Below are 18289 nucleotides of genomic sequence, written 5' to 3'. Positions count from 1 at the left end.
AGGTCGTTTTCTCACATTCAAGTCTAATCTGTTGTAAACTCAAGTGTTGACACACGACCTTGTGTACTTCCTGACCTGTCGCAACCTCTGAGTGGTGACAGGTCCAGAGCCGAGGTCACAGAACGTGACTAGAACAGAGGAAATAATCGGCGATTTTCAAGGTTGTAAGATTCTGAACTCTAAAGGTCATGGTTAAAACATGAGCCTCAGATTCATACACTGATACTGTTGTCGTTTAAGGATGGAGGAAGAACTCCATTATGCGACTGTGGTTTTCAAAAATGGTGGCAGTCCTCAGAAAGGTAAGTGACTCCTATGAAATAAATTACTAGAACAAACCAACTCAATATTTAACCTTACTACTTAACAACAATTATAAATCGTACTTGTTAAATTTCCATGCAATAGATTTAAAACGTAAATATATTTGAAAAAAAAAAAATCATTTCCTGGACGTGCTCGGAAAGTGTGTGAATCCCCGGTGTAACTGGAACTTCTTCTCATTCTGTTGTGTCCCTTCGCTGACCACAGCACAGAAACCCTTTCAGACGACACTTCTATTCTTCCATCTGCACTTTATCGTCTTTAAACACATTTAGCAGAAGTGCAGCTTATCCACTTCCTACATGTACAATAGTGTTTTTTATAGGTCTTTCTGATTGGTTCTTGTTTTTTGTTTTTTTAATCAACCAGAAAACGATGAGGACTCTACAATTTATTCTACAGTTCAATCTGAAGTTCCTGTAGAAAGTAAGTTATCTGAGAAAAGTGCAAATTTGTGAATTTTTCAAATGTGATGTGTCTGAAAATAAAACTAAATTTGCTCCTCCTGAACTTTCTAAAACATTTTCACATCAACCTTGAATGTTTGGGCTTTTGCCGTTTATATCGCTGTGTAACTTTGAATACATAGAGCAAGAATAGGTGTTCAGGGTGGGGGAGTGAGAATGAAAGAGGGAACATTGTCCATAGTCAAAGTTACTGAACCATCAAACACATTTTATTGTAGCTGCTATAAAAAATTGCATGGTGTTGCTTTAAAAAACAATAATATATAGAAGTCATATGGTGTGTCAGAATATACACAGGTCACAGGTATATCCATAATAATGTTGATAAGGAATTGGAATATTTTCACAACCGTCAGTAAAAGCAGCAGGAGGAGCAGCAGGTGGAGGAGCAGCAGGTGGAGGAACAGCAGCTGGAGGAACAGCAGCTGGAGGAACAGCAGCTGGAGGAACAGCAGCTGGAGGAACAGCAGCGGCACACTCTCGGCACTTTGTCCTGCTGCTGGTGTGCTTGGGGATTCTCTGCGTCCTGCTCATGGCGTGCATCGGTGTCATCATCTACAGTGAGTTTGATTTCAACAGACTGAGTTTTTAATGACGCAGCTTACATCACATCTGGGAAACAGGAAAAAAAAGAAGAGATGAGTGAGCTCAGCTTTTTGTGAACTGTATTTTAACATTGACTTTGGATTTGTAATGTTGAAGTGTCCACTTCCTCCTGCACAGTATTTCTAAAGAACACCAAACATCTCTACACGGATTCCTCAGCAGCCATTGGAATCAGTCAATTTTGGTTCACTTACAATTAAAATCAACTTGCAGAGACTTAAAGGTTATTAGTCACAGTTATAATTAATCCCCTTTTGGTTTGAAGTTTCCTGTTTTTAAATATATTAATATTATTTTCAAATTTTCAGTTAAACAGAAACCATGGCTCCTGATCTCGCTCCCTAACCCACTCAAATACAAACTAAAGACGGCCCTCACTCAGTATTAGCAGTTTAAAGTAAAATTGGAAAAAAGGTAATTGACAGATGAATGGGTACAACGTTATATATAATAAATAACATTTATAACATTTTTAAATATCAGATTCGATATCGGCAATTTGTCAATAAATGTCAGGGAGGCCACATTTTCAGAATTTTAAAGTTTAAAATGTTGTTGTCAGTGAGGAGGAAACATTTTAAAACCTTATCTGCTGCTGCGTTTCAGGACAATTTGACATGAGAGAGCAGATAGTTGGCTGCGTCTTTAAATCCAGAAACTAAATGTCCAGTTCTTTGAAAAGAAACGAGTTGGAAAGTGAAACATATTGTTTTCAAATAAAGGGTATAATAGGGTATCATAAATAATTGTTATATTAATAATAATAACGATAATTCTTTTATTTGTTTTGATGTTGTTATAGCTTAGCTTATGATGTATTTTGGAGTTGGCTTGATTGTAAGCAAACTCCATGGTGAAATCAAATAAAGAAAATGAGACTGCCACATGACAAAAGCATGGAAATCAATGATGGGTAGGAGATGATTTTTTAAAAAGGTTCAGGAGTAAAGCACGTGGGCCAATGGAAGAGAATATTCCTCCACATGTATCCACTGGACTGACCAGTGCGCCGTCTCTTTCCCACCATCACTGCAGTCTGTGGGGTCATGAAGGCCCAGGAAGCTGTCGCAGAAAACGTCATCCACCTCGAGAAGGAAAATCATCAGCTGATGATGGCGAAACAAATCTTGGAGAACGAGACCGAGGTGCTGACCAGAGACAGAGATGATCTCAACAGGACGCTCGGAGTCATCATGACGTTCCAAAACTTCCCAGTCAATAAATTCTGCCCAGACAAGAGTGCGTATATAAAGGGACTGCATTTATTTAGCTCTCTTAACAACCACTCAAAGTGCTTTATATATATTTATATGTACAACCACACAGTGAGTCTAGCTCTAAACTCACAGATATACACTGAGAGTATAGATATATTTGTTTATTTAAGGTAAAAGCTAAAAACTGCAATGCTCATATAATAAAGTGTAAATGTCAGTAGCCGTTGCCAAGCCTCTAAAACTATTGTGTTTAACTACGGCAGCGATTGTAATGTGTCAAACTTAAATTGGTGATATTTAATTTATATTTACTATATATGTTTTTGCTCTTTGGTCTCTTGGATGTAGAAGAAGCTTGTCTGTTCTTACTATATTTGTGTCTGTGTGGATTTTAAACGGACATTTAGTTCTTAAAATAACATTTCTCGGCTTCTTTCCTGAGTACAGAGTGTCAGCCGTGCCGAGGGAGTTGGATTCCGTTCCAGGATCACTGCTACCAGTTTTATGAGCAATCCACCCCCTGGAAGACATGGGATCAAGCACGGACATTTTGTCAAAACACTGATGCAGACCTGGTTGTTGTTGACAGTTTACAAGAGCAGGTGAGCTCCATCGTCATAAAGCCCCAATAACACAGAGTTTTAAATAGATCTTTAAATTACATAGCAAACGCTGCATATTCACATTGCAAACAAAATTCAACTGGAAACAATTATGTTTTGTAAAATCAAACAGATGGGAGGTGGAGGGATTTTAATGTTTTCTCACTGTCGATGCTGAGAAGTGTGAAAGTTTGTGACGATCACTTTCAGGAATTCATCAATAATCACACCAAGCACTACTACGACAATCATCATGGATACTGGATGGGATTGCGTCAGAATGATGACGAAAACTGGATCTGGATCGATGGACGCAATGAGACTGAGGGGTAAGAATTGAATTCCATCATCTCCCTCTGAGCATCTGTCAGGTCTCACATGAGGAGAACGACCCTGCAGTCAAATAACCAACCAAATAACACACTCGTAGATATCAGTCCTGTGAATGTGCCAGAGTTGTTCCCTCTGAGGTTATGTTTTCACCCATCTGTTTGTGGGTTCGCCTGTTTGTAAGCAAGATAACATAAAAACTACAGGACGGATTTCCACAGGACTTGGCAGAAGGATGTGGGATGAGTGAGGGGAGAACCCCAAAAAAACTTTGGTAGGGATCCAGGAATGTTTTCTCACTTTCTTTAACATTGCGAGACAGCGTTGTTGAACATATTCCTTGACTTCCTGGGGAATACTTAATAAACCGAGGACCGAGTCCTGCAGCCAGCAACTGGTAAAGATCTATTCATGCTGTGACGTATCGGTTCATAAATCAGGTGCAGATTGTCAGAGTACTTGAGTTTTCCTTTTTCTCATTGAGGGCCATTGGAGTTAGTTGGTATAATCTGTAAAGTTATTAGAGGTACTGATGAGCATGTTCTGTGTTTGCAGGTTCTGGATGCGGGAGAAAGTTGATGACGATGATAGATGTGCGATGACATTCCCTGGGCATAATGCGACAGCCAGCTGGGGCCCTGCAAGGTGTATAATGCAGAACAAATTCATCTGTGAGCATGAAGCCCTCATAAGGACTCCAGGCAGTTAGCATATTGGGTTTTCTCGTTCCAAACCTTGCATGCAAATTGAATTTTACAAAACTGTTCCACCAGCGTTTGGAAAATTTAAGTGCACAAGCAAACACACATAAAACAATAATGAAACAACCAAAGGGTGTTCTGCATGCAAGTGTTAATTTTATGCATCTATCATTTTGTGTTAACAAGTAGTGTTTTTATTAGCTACGATCATTATAGCCAAATATATTAACATGTGAAAAGTGTAAAGACAAGAAACCACAACCTGGTTTCCACTGAAGGTTCAAGATCTGTTGCGATGGAGGTTGTAGATTCGACTCGTCTGTCAATATAATTATCTTTGAATCAAGTCTATTAAATATCAATGACTTTTGCTGAGAGTATATTTTACATTGTAACCAAAAATCTATGTTGTTCAATGTAGGATTTGTGTTTTAGGATCTACAGTAAAAATGTGTAAACTGTTGTAACAAACGTTCTGTTATTGTGTCCGACGTGTTGCATGTTGTGCACTTGTCACTCTGGGAGTTTGTGTTTTGCAAACTGCCGTCTGACACAAGTTACTGGTTTTACAGAACTAATGTGTCGAGATGAATTCTGCACGCTTCATATTACAGAGGAGGTGTTAAATACTACTGGAACATGCAATAAGGTCCTTTTCTCACATTCGAGTCTAATCTGTTGTAAACTCAAGTGTTGACACACGACCTTGTGTACTTCCTGACCTGTCGCAACCTCTGAGTGGTGACAGGTCCAGAGCCGAGGTCACAGAACGTGACTAGAACAGAGGAAATAATCGGCGATTTTCAAGGTTGTAAGATTCTGAACTCTAAAGGTCACGGTTAAAACATGAGCCTCAGATTCATACACTGATACTGTTGTACTGAGAATATCTTTGGTGCCATTTTAAACTGTGTTCTTCACTGTCAACAAACTGGAGACTTGATATGTGGAATGATGTTTCTACATGTTAACAAAGAAAACACCCTTTAAGGTTTTCCTGTATTAATATGATTTGTAAGTAAATTTTTTCCTTTTGGAATTGTAACTCCTGCCATTTTGTATTTTTAGTATGGAGAATAAAGAAATATGAAATCTGTAAAGCTGAAAGAATCACAGAGACACAGTTTGACGTGACACATCATTCATTTGCATATAAAATCCGAACCTAGTAGTTTATCCTTGTACTCAAATACAGCAGCAGATTTCAGCTCCTTCGTAGAGGAGTTTGTCTGTGGTGCAGAAACAAAACTGAATCTCACACTCATTAATCTCACAAGTCATTAAATTCTCAGCTAAAAACACATATTTCACATGTGGAGGTCAACAAGTGAACCCAAAATACAAATGTAAACATCTCTGTGATTTCAAGAGTCAGTTTAAAAAAGCTGGGCTGCAGTGTGGAGATCAGCTGAGAGCAGCGACTCGTCAAAACAATGATTAACAGCATTAAATTACATTAATTGATGTCATGTAATTCATTTTTATAACCAACAATCGTAAAAAGCCAGAATTTCCCATCTCAAAACTGCAATAAATAAATCAACGTGACCCGATTTCCTCACTTGGAATTTTTCAACAAGCTCTTTTAACTACAAAACTTGTTCAGTCGGCACAAGAGGCCCAACAGCTGGAGGTAATCTCATTACTAGAGATGTACTAGAGTACTTGGGATACTGCCGGAAACACAGCGCGTCAGGCGACGACGAGCATGTGAATCCCTGTACCGATCTGATACCACGTTTTGTACGTAGAACAGCTTCACGCAGATAAAACTGAACTCTCTTCTTCACCACTCCAGAACAGCAGTTGGGCTGCACTGGCAAGAACTGTTTTTAGAGCAGTGAAGAAGAAGAAGAAGTGATTTCTGGTTATAGCTATATTGAGCTATAAGGGCACTTTAAAGCACTTTGAAGCTGATTAACAGTAATGATCACTCTGTTCATAAACGTCCATGTTTGTCCAGTTCTACTCTTTGCACTTCTTTTTCTTCTTCTTCTTCTTTGGAGCCAGTGCCTCCTCGTTGACTTTGTCATCAACCAGTGGTTTGTCCTTTTTACATTTTGTCCTTTTTTGCTTTACTGTTGATTCTACTTCTGCAACTTCAACTTCTTCTTCCATTAAAACTGCAGCTCTTCTCTTTTTGGTTTTTGGAGCACAGTCCTGGGCCGGCTCTGATTGGCTGGATTCTGTCTCGTTACTCTCCTCTACTTCACTGTGATGTTTGGAAGACGACTTCTTCTTCTTCACTTGAGTGACTGTGTGCAGCTCAGCCGTCTCCTCTGGACTCTCGCTCTCTGCAGCAGGGGAAGTCGTTCTTTCTTCTTCATTCTGCTCCGCTTTATTCTTCTTCTTCTTCTTTTGTTTCCTCTTTGTTTTGTGAGAATGTTCCATTTCACAGTTTTCTACACAGATCCCATTCTCTGTGGAAACTGCAGTTATTTCTTCATCGGCTTTCTTTTTCTTCTTTTTGGGTTTAACATCCGCTTCGGGACTTTCAGACACCTCGATAACGCTCAGAGTGGAGCTCTTCCTCTTTTTCTTCATCTTCCTGCTCGGAGCATCGTCAGCCGTCTCCTCCGGCCTCTCCACTCGCTCATCAGCGGCCTTGGCGGTCGGTGGAGCTGGTTTACCACAAACCGGCGAGGCAGCAGGTGGTTGGCTCTTCTTGCCATACTTGGCCATGAACTCAGCCTCCTGCTGCTCCAGCCTGGCTAACTTGGCACTCATGGTCAGTCCATGTCTGGCTCCTCTGAAGAGCACAAGCAGAAAAGAGATTTAGATCATGTTGAAATATTACATAGTTCTGTTTTGTGAACACATTGTTTTTTTCTGACCTTCATGACTTAATTTCTGTGTAATAGTATGAACGTACTTGTGAGCCGTGCGTCCTCCACAAGCCTTCATCAGGTCAGCATCAGAGAGCCTGTTGGTATCAATGATTTATTTACATTTTATTACATGATCAAAAACTAGAACCTTCAAGAATTATCTTGAAAGTCAAGCAGCAATTAAAAGCTTATTGATTATAAAGAAATGAAACCTGAGAATCCAAGGAGACGGTAAGAAAACACTTGATTTATCATATTATATAATTAATAAATGGCTTATAACACTAGGATTAAGTTGCAATTACAGCAGGGTCCAGACTTTAACAATTAAAACTCAACTTTTGGGAGTTTTAGAACAGATGGCTGTATAAACAACTATTTAAATAAAAAGTAATAATTGAAACCTGACCGATAAAGTTGGCCGATAAAAAAAGTGGCCAATATGAGTCTATCACAGACATATTAAAGGGCGACCTAGAGGGAAGCGATCCTAGAAACCTTCCTAGTTTGGACCTGTGTGAGACGAAGGTCTTACTTGGTGGTGCTGGACAGATCCAGTCTCCGGTCGTCCTCCTCGTCTGAGCTGCTGCTGTCGTCCGAGTCCGACGCCTTGGGCTCCGGCTGCTCCTGACCAGACAGCAGAGTGGCCGACTGAGGGAGAAACATCGAAACACATCAAACAGCGTCAAAGTCAGTTCAGAGCAGAATCACGATCTGGCACGAAGCTGTTGCGTGTCCACAGAAATAGATGAAAAACCTTTGTAGGTCCTACACAACAAAGTTTCTAATTTAACATCTAAAGCTGCTGTGACTGTCCTTCTGATCAGTTATACTCACTTTAAAGATGAAACCAAAACATATTGAATGTGTATCGAAAAGATTAGAACAGATTACCTTGACAAAGCATCCATAAAGTTTGTCTTTAGCCAGCCAGGCCTTCCGTGGTTTTTTATTGGAGATCATTCCATCTTCTTCCTCCTCCACCGTTTTCTTCAGTTTAATGCCGTCCTGGATCGCACAGAAAAACAGGAACAGTTCAGCTTCTGTTTAAGACCAAAACCAGCTCACTGACAAGAAGGGGACGACGACTAATCAATGTAAACATTTGTGATTTTGTGGGAAAAAATCCGCAATTAAAAAGCCATTTTCAGTCCAAAGACCCTGCAAAGAGATGTGCAATCTTAAAAAAGTTTTGAATTTTCTAAAGAAACAAAGAGACTGCTGATGGAGACTTTGGATCCAGGGGTGAAGCCCTGGAAAGCACATGTTCTCCTTTCCGCTCATTTCCTTTTTCCCATAATATTATGATTTTATTTCTCATTCAATCACAACTTTATTCTCCAAACATAATGACTTTCTCCAACATAGTATATAAAGCAGGGGCAGTGTGTGGTCATAAGAGTGAAGGTGACACCTACCTGATCAGACTCCACCTGCAGACTGGAGGAGGCCTTATTGAAGACATGATCCCACCAGTGGAAGGAGAACTGCTCTCCTTCCTTGTGGCCGACCTAAAAGACAAGCAACACGTGAATCTACTGACATCATGATTTGATAGATGTGGAACCTGTTGAATACCTTCATGCGTCATTGCACACTCACCCCTCCTTTGCCGCACTTCACGTTGACCTTGATGGCTTCACAGATGCCGTTCTCATCTCGGCCGAGTCCTTTACCTGAGGACAGAGAGGACTGAGTGTGAGACATGAGTCTTCCGCCTTGTGGAGGTCAGGTAGTTGCACTAAAAACAGAGCCAACGTTCTTTACCGTGTTCCCAACCGTGACGCAGGAGCTGCTGCTCGGCAAACTTCAATGCCCGACTTTTCTCTGGTACAACTTCTGCCATCTGTGCACGAGACAGTAGAATATTAACCCACTGAATTCTGAAAACTACAGTTTATTTGCTTTGGAGTTTTTTTTATTTCTAGAGCAAAATATGCAACAAGGATTTTCAACAAGTGGCACAAAAACAGATATTTTGGCAGGAAACAGCACATGAAAAGGGTTTTAGTGGGAAGATTAATGACAGAAGCTGGTGAAGCAAGATGATAAATCACATGGAAAACAGAAAACATCAGATTTCTATAACATTATGACATCGCACAGTTTCGCTATTTTCCCCCTTGGTTCGTTAGGTAATTAGCCAATGACAACGTTTTAAATAAAAAGAAAACATTACAACTTAATCAAACAGTGATTCATTTGAACCACTGAGCTCAGACACGTTATAGAACTGAAAGCTGCAAAGTTAAAGTAAATTCTTAAATACTTAGGACTTATAATATTTGAGATGCAGTAAATTAGATCGATGTGGAATTTCTGGGGGTTGATTCCCGATACAGATATTAAACAGTTCTAATATACAGCCTATAAACATGCATGTCGAATCTTTTAAAAACAATTGGCGTTCATTCCCAGGATGTCATTAACAAATCCATAATTTAAATGTTTACCCATGAACTCTATTCTCACTATAAATAAAAAGACAACAAACACACAGGATACACATTTTAGATAGAGTTTCAAAATAAATGCACATACATAAAACCTGTAGGAATCCCGCACGGTTCATTTCAACCTGTCGATCTGAGGCTTGTTTTTAGAAGCATAGACTTGGTCTGTTTCTTCACGTCATGATCACTGTCGTATTGACTTTATGAGACATGAACTATTAAAGATCCTCCATGAATCTGAATGTTAGCTTGTTAGCATCAGAGGCTCAAACTGGAGGCTCGGCTGCATTAGTCCTGATCTGTCGTCAGCTGAAGGTTTAAATCACAACACTGACACAATCAAAAGGAAAAAGCACATTTACCTCTCGATGTCCTGTTGCTTTAAAACGTCACTGAAATCCACGAGGCTGTAAAAAAATAAAGATTCAAACACAGAGACAGTTACCGGACATGTGGCTCCGACAGGAAGCTGACATGACACCGGAAACACGTCACCACGGATGCTTTCTTCTTCTCTGGAGATATTTCCAGTGAATCGGTAGAACTACCACGTGTTGTTTGGTAAATGTTGTTTGACACTAAATGTTCTGAAGTTCAAACTTTGCAAAAGCTCCACAACTTTTCATCTCAACCTTTTCTGGAACTCTAGATTTGAAAATATCAGAAACTTAAATAAGAAAAGTTTTCATTCAAACTTATACATTTGATTTAATGTAATGTATGTAATATTTTGTGCATTTATTTATTTTTCCTTTGTTACCTAATGAAGTAGTTGGGTCTGTTGATAAAGTTGTGATTATATATGGAACCATCTGATTTGGTATTGTTCAGTTTAATAATACAGGCCAACAGCTGGACTACTCAGACTGATGTAAAATCTGAAAATAAGTGTTTTTTTGGTTTAAGTTATTTTCTATTTAGAAAGATAAAAAGGATCCATATGAAACTGACCAGTACAGACATTGAGCTCCCATTGGGCCACAGGGCAGAAACATGTTGGGCCCTACTGCAGCTTTGGGCTCTTATAAGACAAAACACAAGTACGCCAGAAGGGGGCAGTGATCTCACACCATGCAGAAAAATAAAATCTATACGTTCTTGTCTCAAAAAGCATCTCAGGCGCTAATATTAAAACCAACAAAAGTGTGTTTCTGAAAGAAATGTTATGAGCAACATGCAATAATTCCTGTGAATTATAGAAAAATGTTTTAGATCTGCATGAAGAATCAAAGCTGCTCTAATGGCTGATCACAACATGTCAGATTCATAATTCAAAGAAGGTTTTGTTATTATTCAGGATCTGCCTTCATGAGGTTCTCGGTCGAAAACTTGAGTTATTCTCGTACTTTGCTGAAAACAGATTTAAGCTTTATTCTTCCCAAACAATGACGATACAGACGCAGAAACAGATGTGATGTCACCTCTGTCCTTTAAATGTTTCACCCTCAAAGACGATTCAAGTTTTCAACCTTTTAGTCCGACAGCAGTTTCTCCCAAAATCTCTTTAAAACAATGATTCGTTTTGATTTGTTAATCTGTTTGCCTGACATTTAATTTCTCAACCCAACGTTACACTTTTTAATAATAGTTAGTCAGGATTGTTCTCTTTCAAAACCTCTTTGGACATTAATTTAGGAGTAAACGTTACGGAAGAGTATCAGGATCAGGAATAAGAGAAAAAGCAAGAGGAGGAGTATTGTTTTTCCTTTTTCGTTTCCAGAATACAGTCAAAATGTCAAGAATAAAGTCAAACTAAATCTGAGGAAGATTCATTTTTTGCATTTTGTGAATAAAGTTCAAATGTTTTTGACAGCTGTGAGCTGCCAGTGTTCTTTCCAGGTTTGTGTGGTTTCTCTTTCTGAGCTGTATATTGAAAGTATATAAAGATGGATGACATGTCTCCTCTTCCTCCCACTGTGCGATCTTTGCCAGGGCCAGAGTCTGCATAGTAGCTATCGGGGGAAGGAGCTGTGGTAGCGTCGAAGAAAACAATCATCAGCGTGATGAAAAGTACCTAAAACGACACCATCTTTGAGAAGATATCATTTAGCGTGTATTTTGACTTTTTAGTTTGGTGCATGTCCCATCTGCAAACATGGAGGAGGCAGGATTTATGAACTATACTGCAGCCAGCCACCAGGGGGCGATTCCAACATTTCGGCCTAACTTCTATGGAGCGCCTTCTTTTTTTCAAGGACTCACTTAATTCTTGAAAAGTCAAGTTTATTCTCTACATCTCAACTTAATTCTCCTAATGCAAAATGGACAAAACACCTTCCTCTTCTCATTTGTTTCCTCGTGCCTGGTCATAAAACTACTGCGTCCATAAAACTGACACTAACCTGATGACACCCCCCACTCTGCTGCTGGTCCCAGTATCACCCACTGGCTTCACTTCCCCCTGCTCTTGGTTTCCATCCTGTTTGTGCCACCAGGCCTCCGTCCATGAATTGTTTATCTGTGTCAGTCCCCAGCAGGGGAGGGAAGCACCCCCGCACAGGCTGGTCATCATGGCTGACAGTGTTCGGCCAGACGCCCCCTGCAAACACAGACTGACACAAAAGTATGTGGACACTTTGGCCTCCAAGCATAAATCCAGGTGTGTATAGACGTAACGTTATCAGGGTTTGGTGAAGAACAACTAGTCTGACCTGCACAGAACTGTGACCTCAACACATCCATCACTTTTAGGGAGGAACTGAAAATCAGCTGTGAGTCAGTTTGTCCGAATGGAAGTGAAGAGCTGCAGCCAGAATCTAAAAATCTGTTCAAAGTGACCAAACCAGAGGATGTGACCGGCAGCTTGACATTTAAAACGACAAGTTCAACAAGCGTAGATGAGTTTAAGGTTGTGTTTCCATTGACAACAGGAAAATAAACAATAACAACAAACAGATGTTGATCAATATTTTTGAACTTTAAAATTATCTATCTATCTGTCTGTCTGTCTGTCTGTCTGTCTGTCATCTTATGGAGATGAAATGAGTAACACACACACACACACACACACACACACACACACACACACACACACACACACACACACACACACACACAGTTCTGCAGGACTGCTGAAGACAAAAACCACACCCTCAGTCTCTATCTCCCCCAAACCTCCTCTCTGCCCTATCCCTCCTTTTTCCTCCCCTCCTCCCTCCCTCCACCCTCCTCTTCCTCTTCCCTCTCCTCCTCCTCCTCCTCCCCCCTTTCTCCTCCTCCTCCTCTCTCTCTCCCTCCTCCACAGTCCCTGCTGTCACACTTTTTCCACTTTCCTTGGCTCCACTTCAGGACCCTCCCCCGTTGGATGCGACTCGTCTCTCTCTCTCTTTCTCTCTCTCTCTCTCCGCACGCTTCTCATTGTTTTCCACCGCTTCGAGTGTCGGGAGTTTTTGAAAACAATCTTGTCTTTTCTCTTCCTCTCACCTTCGTCCATGGAAGTTGGGGTCAAAGTGAAATATTAGAGGGACAGACAGAATCCCGGAGTCGCTGGTGGCCGGTGAGTGAAACTGTTGCTTGGCTGTTTGAAAACAACAAGCAGAAGGTTTTGTGATTAGTTTGAAAGATGTTTTTATTCGTGACAGTTACGACGGAACATGTGTTTAGTTCATATAGACTCGACTGATACATTCTGATGTGTGGGATTGGGACATAATGGAAAATAACAGCGGTGCAGCTCAGTCCCTAAAATGGTGAAAGCTCATTAGATCATTGTCTGCGGACTATAGAGAGACTAACTGTGTCAAGTCTTCTATTCAAATATTAGTTTCATCATCTCAGTTACTTAATTAACTTTAATTAACCCGGACTTAAAAAGTCAAAATGCACAAATTCTTGCTCTATCTGTTTCTGGCATTAGCACCAATCTTAAAAAAAAAAACGTAACTTCACTGCAAGTCAGAATATGGAAAGAAAAAAGATGCACTGTTGAAGTGTTAAGTAGAAAATACTGACGCATCAAATGAATGCATATGTAAAAATTACATAATAGATCCATCTATTGATCTAAAATCTAAACATTTACCTTGAAGTAGTTTAGTGCTTTTATATCTCAGCACGAAGTTATTCAGTATGTTCAGTTTGTAGAAATGCCAATTTAATGCTGTTAGAATATATATGTCAGAGTATGATAATATTGTTTTACTGACCCATAAGGTGTAAACAGAGACAGACAAATTTAACCACATTATATTTATTTTAGACAAAAACATGTTGTTCCAGTATTTAAAATCTTGATTTGCACTGTTAACTGTTACTTAAGCTGTCAAATAAATGGAAATAAAAGTATTAAGTAGCTTAAGATAGAAATACTCAAGTAAACAAAACCTACAAAATAAGTACAGCACTTGAGTAAATGTACGTGGTTACATTTCACCAATGCCTGTGAAAGGGTGTTTATCACAGCAGTTTGGTGTTTAGTTCTTCATTCATGCTTTATGTGCTTTATGTGAATGGACCTGTAGCAAACACACAGTAACAATGAAACCATACCAACAAGTGAACAGATCAGTCAGTGTCATCCAGCACTGAGGGAATCAAACCACTTTCTCAGGTGATCACGTGGCCGGACCACCTTGTGCTGCCACTTTACGCACTTTCCGTTCTTTTTCCTGTCTGTTCTTCATCAGTGTCTCTGCTTTGAAAACCTTATCTATCCTGAGAGTGTGACTCAGAGAAGCTGCTCTGGCACATCTCCTCTATCGATTCATGGCAGAGGAAGTTGCTGTGAGTGGGTCTGCTAATGTTTCCTCAGCGCTCTGTCTCCTCCTCCTCCTCGTCCTTGGCCTCTGTTGCGTTTGATTCTCATTAAGTCCCTGAGACTTCATCCAAAACTTCTGGCTCCGGCTCCGGGTCTGCGTGCCGGGGTCTCTGAGGAGCCGTGACTCAAGCCAGTGAAACGTGGCCTCGAGGTGGCTGCTCCTCATGCGACCGAGTGACATCCTGTGAGTGATGGCGTGACTCAACGCTCATGTCCTGTAGATGAAGTTAATCAGATGAAGCAGATTGAGATGGAGAGTGTTTTTTATTCTCTGCAGAGGGTCGTTCGTTCCTCTGGGCCTGGTTAGTGCACATTCAAAGGGGGAGTGTCTCTGATGCGTAGTTTAAAAAGAAATACGATACACTGAAGATGCTTTCATGCACTAATTGTGGCCTCGTTTCATCTAAAGTGATGGATTATTTGCAGAAGAGATCTGCAGAGATTTGACATATCATACGTCAACCAGCAGCACCGAGCTGAAGACAAACTGCTGCACTTAACGAGCGTGCTCATAGTCACTCTTTGGCCGACGTTTTTACGGTCGTGCTCCTCTGTAAGTTTAACGCTATAAGATGATAAACTGCTGTACATGGAAGCATACTGTTTTGGAAACAAACTGCTCATTTATTTCCCTCCGCAGAGCCGTAAAATCCCTGTTTGAATTCAGCCTTTTTTGCACTTATTATCCACGACTTGTGAATGGAAGCCTTTTGATTAAGGAGACCTTGGCACCGCTCTCAGTGTCTGTGAGGAAGACACGATATGATTAACTATCAGAGTAAATCTCAGCCACCTGGTCTGGATCTGACCTCGCGTCTGCTCTGGCAACCAGAAATCCCCAGGAAGTCTCCCTGACTGCAGACTTCACTTTGTCCTCCAAGTTTTCCTAAAAGCCCTTTGCCACTTTTTATCCTTGCACATATAGTTTTAATGAACTGAACTCTGTCTGTAAAGTAGCACAGCGTTGCCTCTCTGAAGTGGAACCATCTTTGTTTTTCTTCAGTGTCCTCATATGAGATCCTCATTAGTGGAAAAAAATACCATCCGCCCCTCGAAAATGTGTCTGGCCTCCTCCAGACTGTTTCAGCTATCAGTGGTTTAATGGTGACCCATTTTTTACGTCTGCCTGAGCAACAAAACCGTCTCCTGACAGCTGGAGATCTGGCTGACTTAACATCTGTTTGTCCAGGAGAGGGAGAGGGAGAGGGCGAGCAATCGGATATGTTTTGGTTGGAGATGACACCGACCAGAGTCCCAAAGAGATGAGGTAGAAATAGAACAGAAGAAGTGACTGAGGTAAGATTCATTAGAGTTCATTTGATCCCCCGGCGCCTGGAGTTTGAAATGTATTGTTGTACCGTGCACGGTCCCCAGAGTGTCTGCACGTTGTCTTCTGAAAAGCCACAACTTCTCTCGACATGTTTATACGCATGGCCACACACCATTTGTGTTTCATTGAAGTCAGATCACAGCCTGACGTCTTTGTATTCAAAGCATATAGAGTTTACTGTGTTCATTTAAAATCTGCAAATAGTTAGTGATGCAGCCAGTTAGTATAGTTAGGGATTTGCACTTTATTAGATTTTTTCCGATAACTTGCTATAAAACGGGGTGAAATGTCTGATTGGCAGCTGGGACTGACTCCTGATTGGTCGAGCACATGTGTCAACGGGACCTCAATGCCGGCGTCGCCTCTGTTCCAACTCCATAGCTCCAAATAACGTCATCAGCTCAAGATGGCAGCATTTATATATCGGGGATATTTTGGCTTCATTTCTGGATAATGGAGATGTGTCGTTCCTTGGTGGCTGTGGACTCTTCATCTCATTTGTTTGTTTTCTTTTTGCTATGGCGACTTTTTGAGTCAAATATGAATCGCTGTGCTAGTTCTACATTTCACTTTTTTGTCAAGCAACGTGGGTGGCACTATTTTCAATCAGGTTGTCCATTGATTATTTGTACAGCAGCAACTGAACAGCACTAAACAGAAGAAAAACTACTAAAACACATAAACATAGCAGCAAGCAACAAACAAAACACTATTGAACTGAAAAGTCAATAACCAACGTAAAGCAGGAAAGTTTACTTGTATTTATTTGTAGTATGTTTCATAATGTCACTGTAAATTCAGTTTGTTCGTCCCACGCTCTCATTCCTACGCATCAGAGACAGGGATTACGTGTTGAAAGTCAAATAGATGTAAAAAAAAACTAACTCCTCGAGCCTCTATTTTGATGTAAAAATAGTTTTCATGAAAAAGACAAAGAGCACAGGGAATTCAAAGGAAGGTGACACGCATTGAATATTCCTACCACGGGCTTACATAAGCCTTTCAACTCCATATGCTCTGCAGCCGTGCAAATAATCTGGAGCAGATTGGACTGCAGGCCTCCAGCTCGGGGGGTTTGGGTCGCTCGGCTCTGGCTGTGGAACATGTACAGTTTCATTGGGCTTCGGCTCAAATAACCAATCATTAAAAAAGCAGAGGTCGGGGGGTTTGGAGCTGCAACGGGAGGAGGAGCCAGCGGCAGCTCGATGGAGTTGACCACAGACTACTTGTACTGTGGTGAGGGTCTTTCCTGAAGTTGCTTATGTTGGTGGTTGGTGTTTTGGGGGTGGTGGGTGGGTGGAGCAGCCGAGGAGACATTGTTCATTAAGACTTCTGGGGCTCTCGCTGTTGTCTCGCTGTGGCGTCTCTGCAGGATGACTGGAACCAAGTGAAACCCGAGATGTAGAAGTAGAAGAAATACAGCACCAGATTCAAGGCCCAGGGGTGGTGGGGGGGTGTCTTGCTGTTTGTTTCCATCTGGGTGATGAAGATGGGGTTGTATTAATGTTGTTGTTTGTTTTTAAAGTGTAATCTGTTGTGCTCATGTCATCCATGAGAAGAAAAAGGAGTTGACCGTGCAGGACGATAGGTTTGCATGTGAAAAACAAACGTCCTTTATGTCATGCTTGGCACCGCTCGGACGTGAACTGCTAGAACACTTGATGTTTTTCTTGAGCTCGAGCTCAGACCCACTCCACCAGCTGTGTGGAGCTGTGACTCCCAGTTCCTCCATCTTGCTTTTTATGGAGAGGCCTTATTTTCTTTTTCTTCCCCCCTCCTCCTCTTTGTTTTCCGTCTTTTCCAGGCCACTTCTGAAAGACAAACCTAGTCTCAGGAAAAGGCAAGAGGACAGATTATCACCATTTGTCAGGGACGCCATTACTCAAAACAGCACAAGCTCTGCCTGGTGAAAAAGGTGTCTTTGTAGGACATAGAAGCCAAACGAGATTTGCTTATGGAAAACTGTGGGAGCAGAAGAGCCAGTGTAGGTACGATGCCGGCGTTCAAGGTCCTTTTCCTTTTGCAAACCTGTTTTCTTTAACTCCCAACTCACATCTGTTTACATGACAAAAGGAAGCCAACGTGGTGATGTAGACCTGGATGTACATGCAAGATGTTTCCTATCAGCTTCCTATTGTTTGTCCCAGTTTTCATTCCCCTGGTGCTCTGCAGCGATGATTGAAGACAGAGAGGAGAGCGTGGATCTGAGGAACAGTGGCGACAGGGATTGATTTCGCTGCAACATTTAAGTGCCCCATAGGAGAAAAAACCCAAAAGAACAGCAGCTAAAGAGATGACAGTGTTAGTTATAGACAGGAGATAATGAACCAGGGAGTTGTGGTCAATTAAACAGTAATGAGACCGGCATGTTATCTTGAAAGACACTGTCAATAAAGTGCTGACTGTGAAAGAACTGCACACTTGCTTATTAATTGGTAAATAGCTGAAACTAATTTGCAGCATTTTTTTAAAAGCCTCAGAAAATCCTCTTCTGCGGCTCGTAGACAATCTGCTGAGTTTCCCGCTGCTTCTGTTTGCCCGCGTGCAAAAACAGTTTTCCCTGCACTTGTTTTCCTCGACTTGTGAACATCAAATTCAGACACACTGACAGACCGCTGGACGCCTCCCTCCCTCCCCACTACCACCGGCAGCGTCTGCCCTCCCACTGTGCTGCC

General features: G+C 41.1%; 3 protein-coding genes across 5 annotated transcripts in view; 2 read left to right on the top strand and 1 right to left on the bottom strand.

Moving 5' to 3' along the window:
• The first annotated feature begins 1225 nt into the window (after positions 1-1225).
• LOC117776302 (C-type lectin domain family 4 member G-like) lies at positions 1226-4380 on the top strand. Its single transcript, XM_034610121.1, has 6 exons — positions 1226-1351; positions 2433-2478; positions 2533-2636; positions 3062-3216; positions 3427-3545; positions 4102-4380. The coding sequence occupies exons 1-6, from the start codon at positions 1324-1326 to the stop codon at positions 4253-4255; spliced, it is 606 nt and encodes a 201-aa protein (XP_034466012.1). The 5' UTR covers positions 1226-1323; the 3' UTR covers positions 4256-4380.
• Positions 4381-5371: 991 nt separating this feature from the next.
• gpatch4 (G patch domain containing 4) lies at positions 5372-10017 on the bottom strand. The gene is made up of 8 exons (XM_034610078.1): positions 9891-10017; positions 8843-8921; positions 8678-8751; positions 8494-8586; positions 7970-8083; positions 7611-7726; positions 7120-7170; positions 5372-6996 (listed from the first exon to the last, which is right to left on the bottom strand). Exons 2-8 carry the CDS (start codon positions 8919-8921, stop codon positions 6213-6215), a joined length of 1311 nt encoding a protein of 436 aa, XP_034465969.1. The 5' UTR covers positions 9891-10017; the 3' UTR covers positions 5372-6212.
• A 2794-nt stretch (positions 10018-12811) lies between these two features.
• The window catches only part of pear1 (platelet endothelial aggregation receptor 1), a 47906-nt gene continuing 42428 nt past the window's right edge, over positions 12812-18289 (top strand). For all 3 annotated transcript variants that reach the window (XM_034610022.1, XM_034610019.1, XM_034610021.1), the window contains exon 1: positions 12812-13024. The gene's annotated coding sequence lies outside the window, so the exon portion shown is untranslated. The remainder of the gene's footprint in view (positions 13025-18289) is intronic.

The sequence above is a fragment of the Hippoglossus hippoglossus genome, chromosome 16, assembly GCF_009819705.1.
Source record: "Hippoglossus hippoglossus isolate fHipHip1 chromosome 16, fHipHip1.pri, whole genome shotgun sequence".
Taxonomy (NCBI): Eukaryota; Metazoa; Chordata; class Actinopteri; order Pleuronectiformes; family Pleuronectidae; genus Hippoglossus; species Hippoglossus hippoglossus.
The sequence above is the reverse complement of the archived record's forward strand: the minus strand, read 5'-3'. Positions and strand labels throughout refer to the sequence as shown.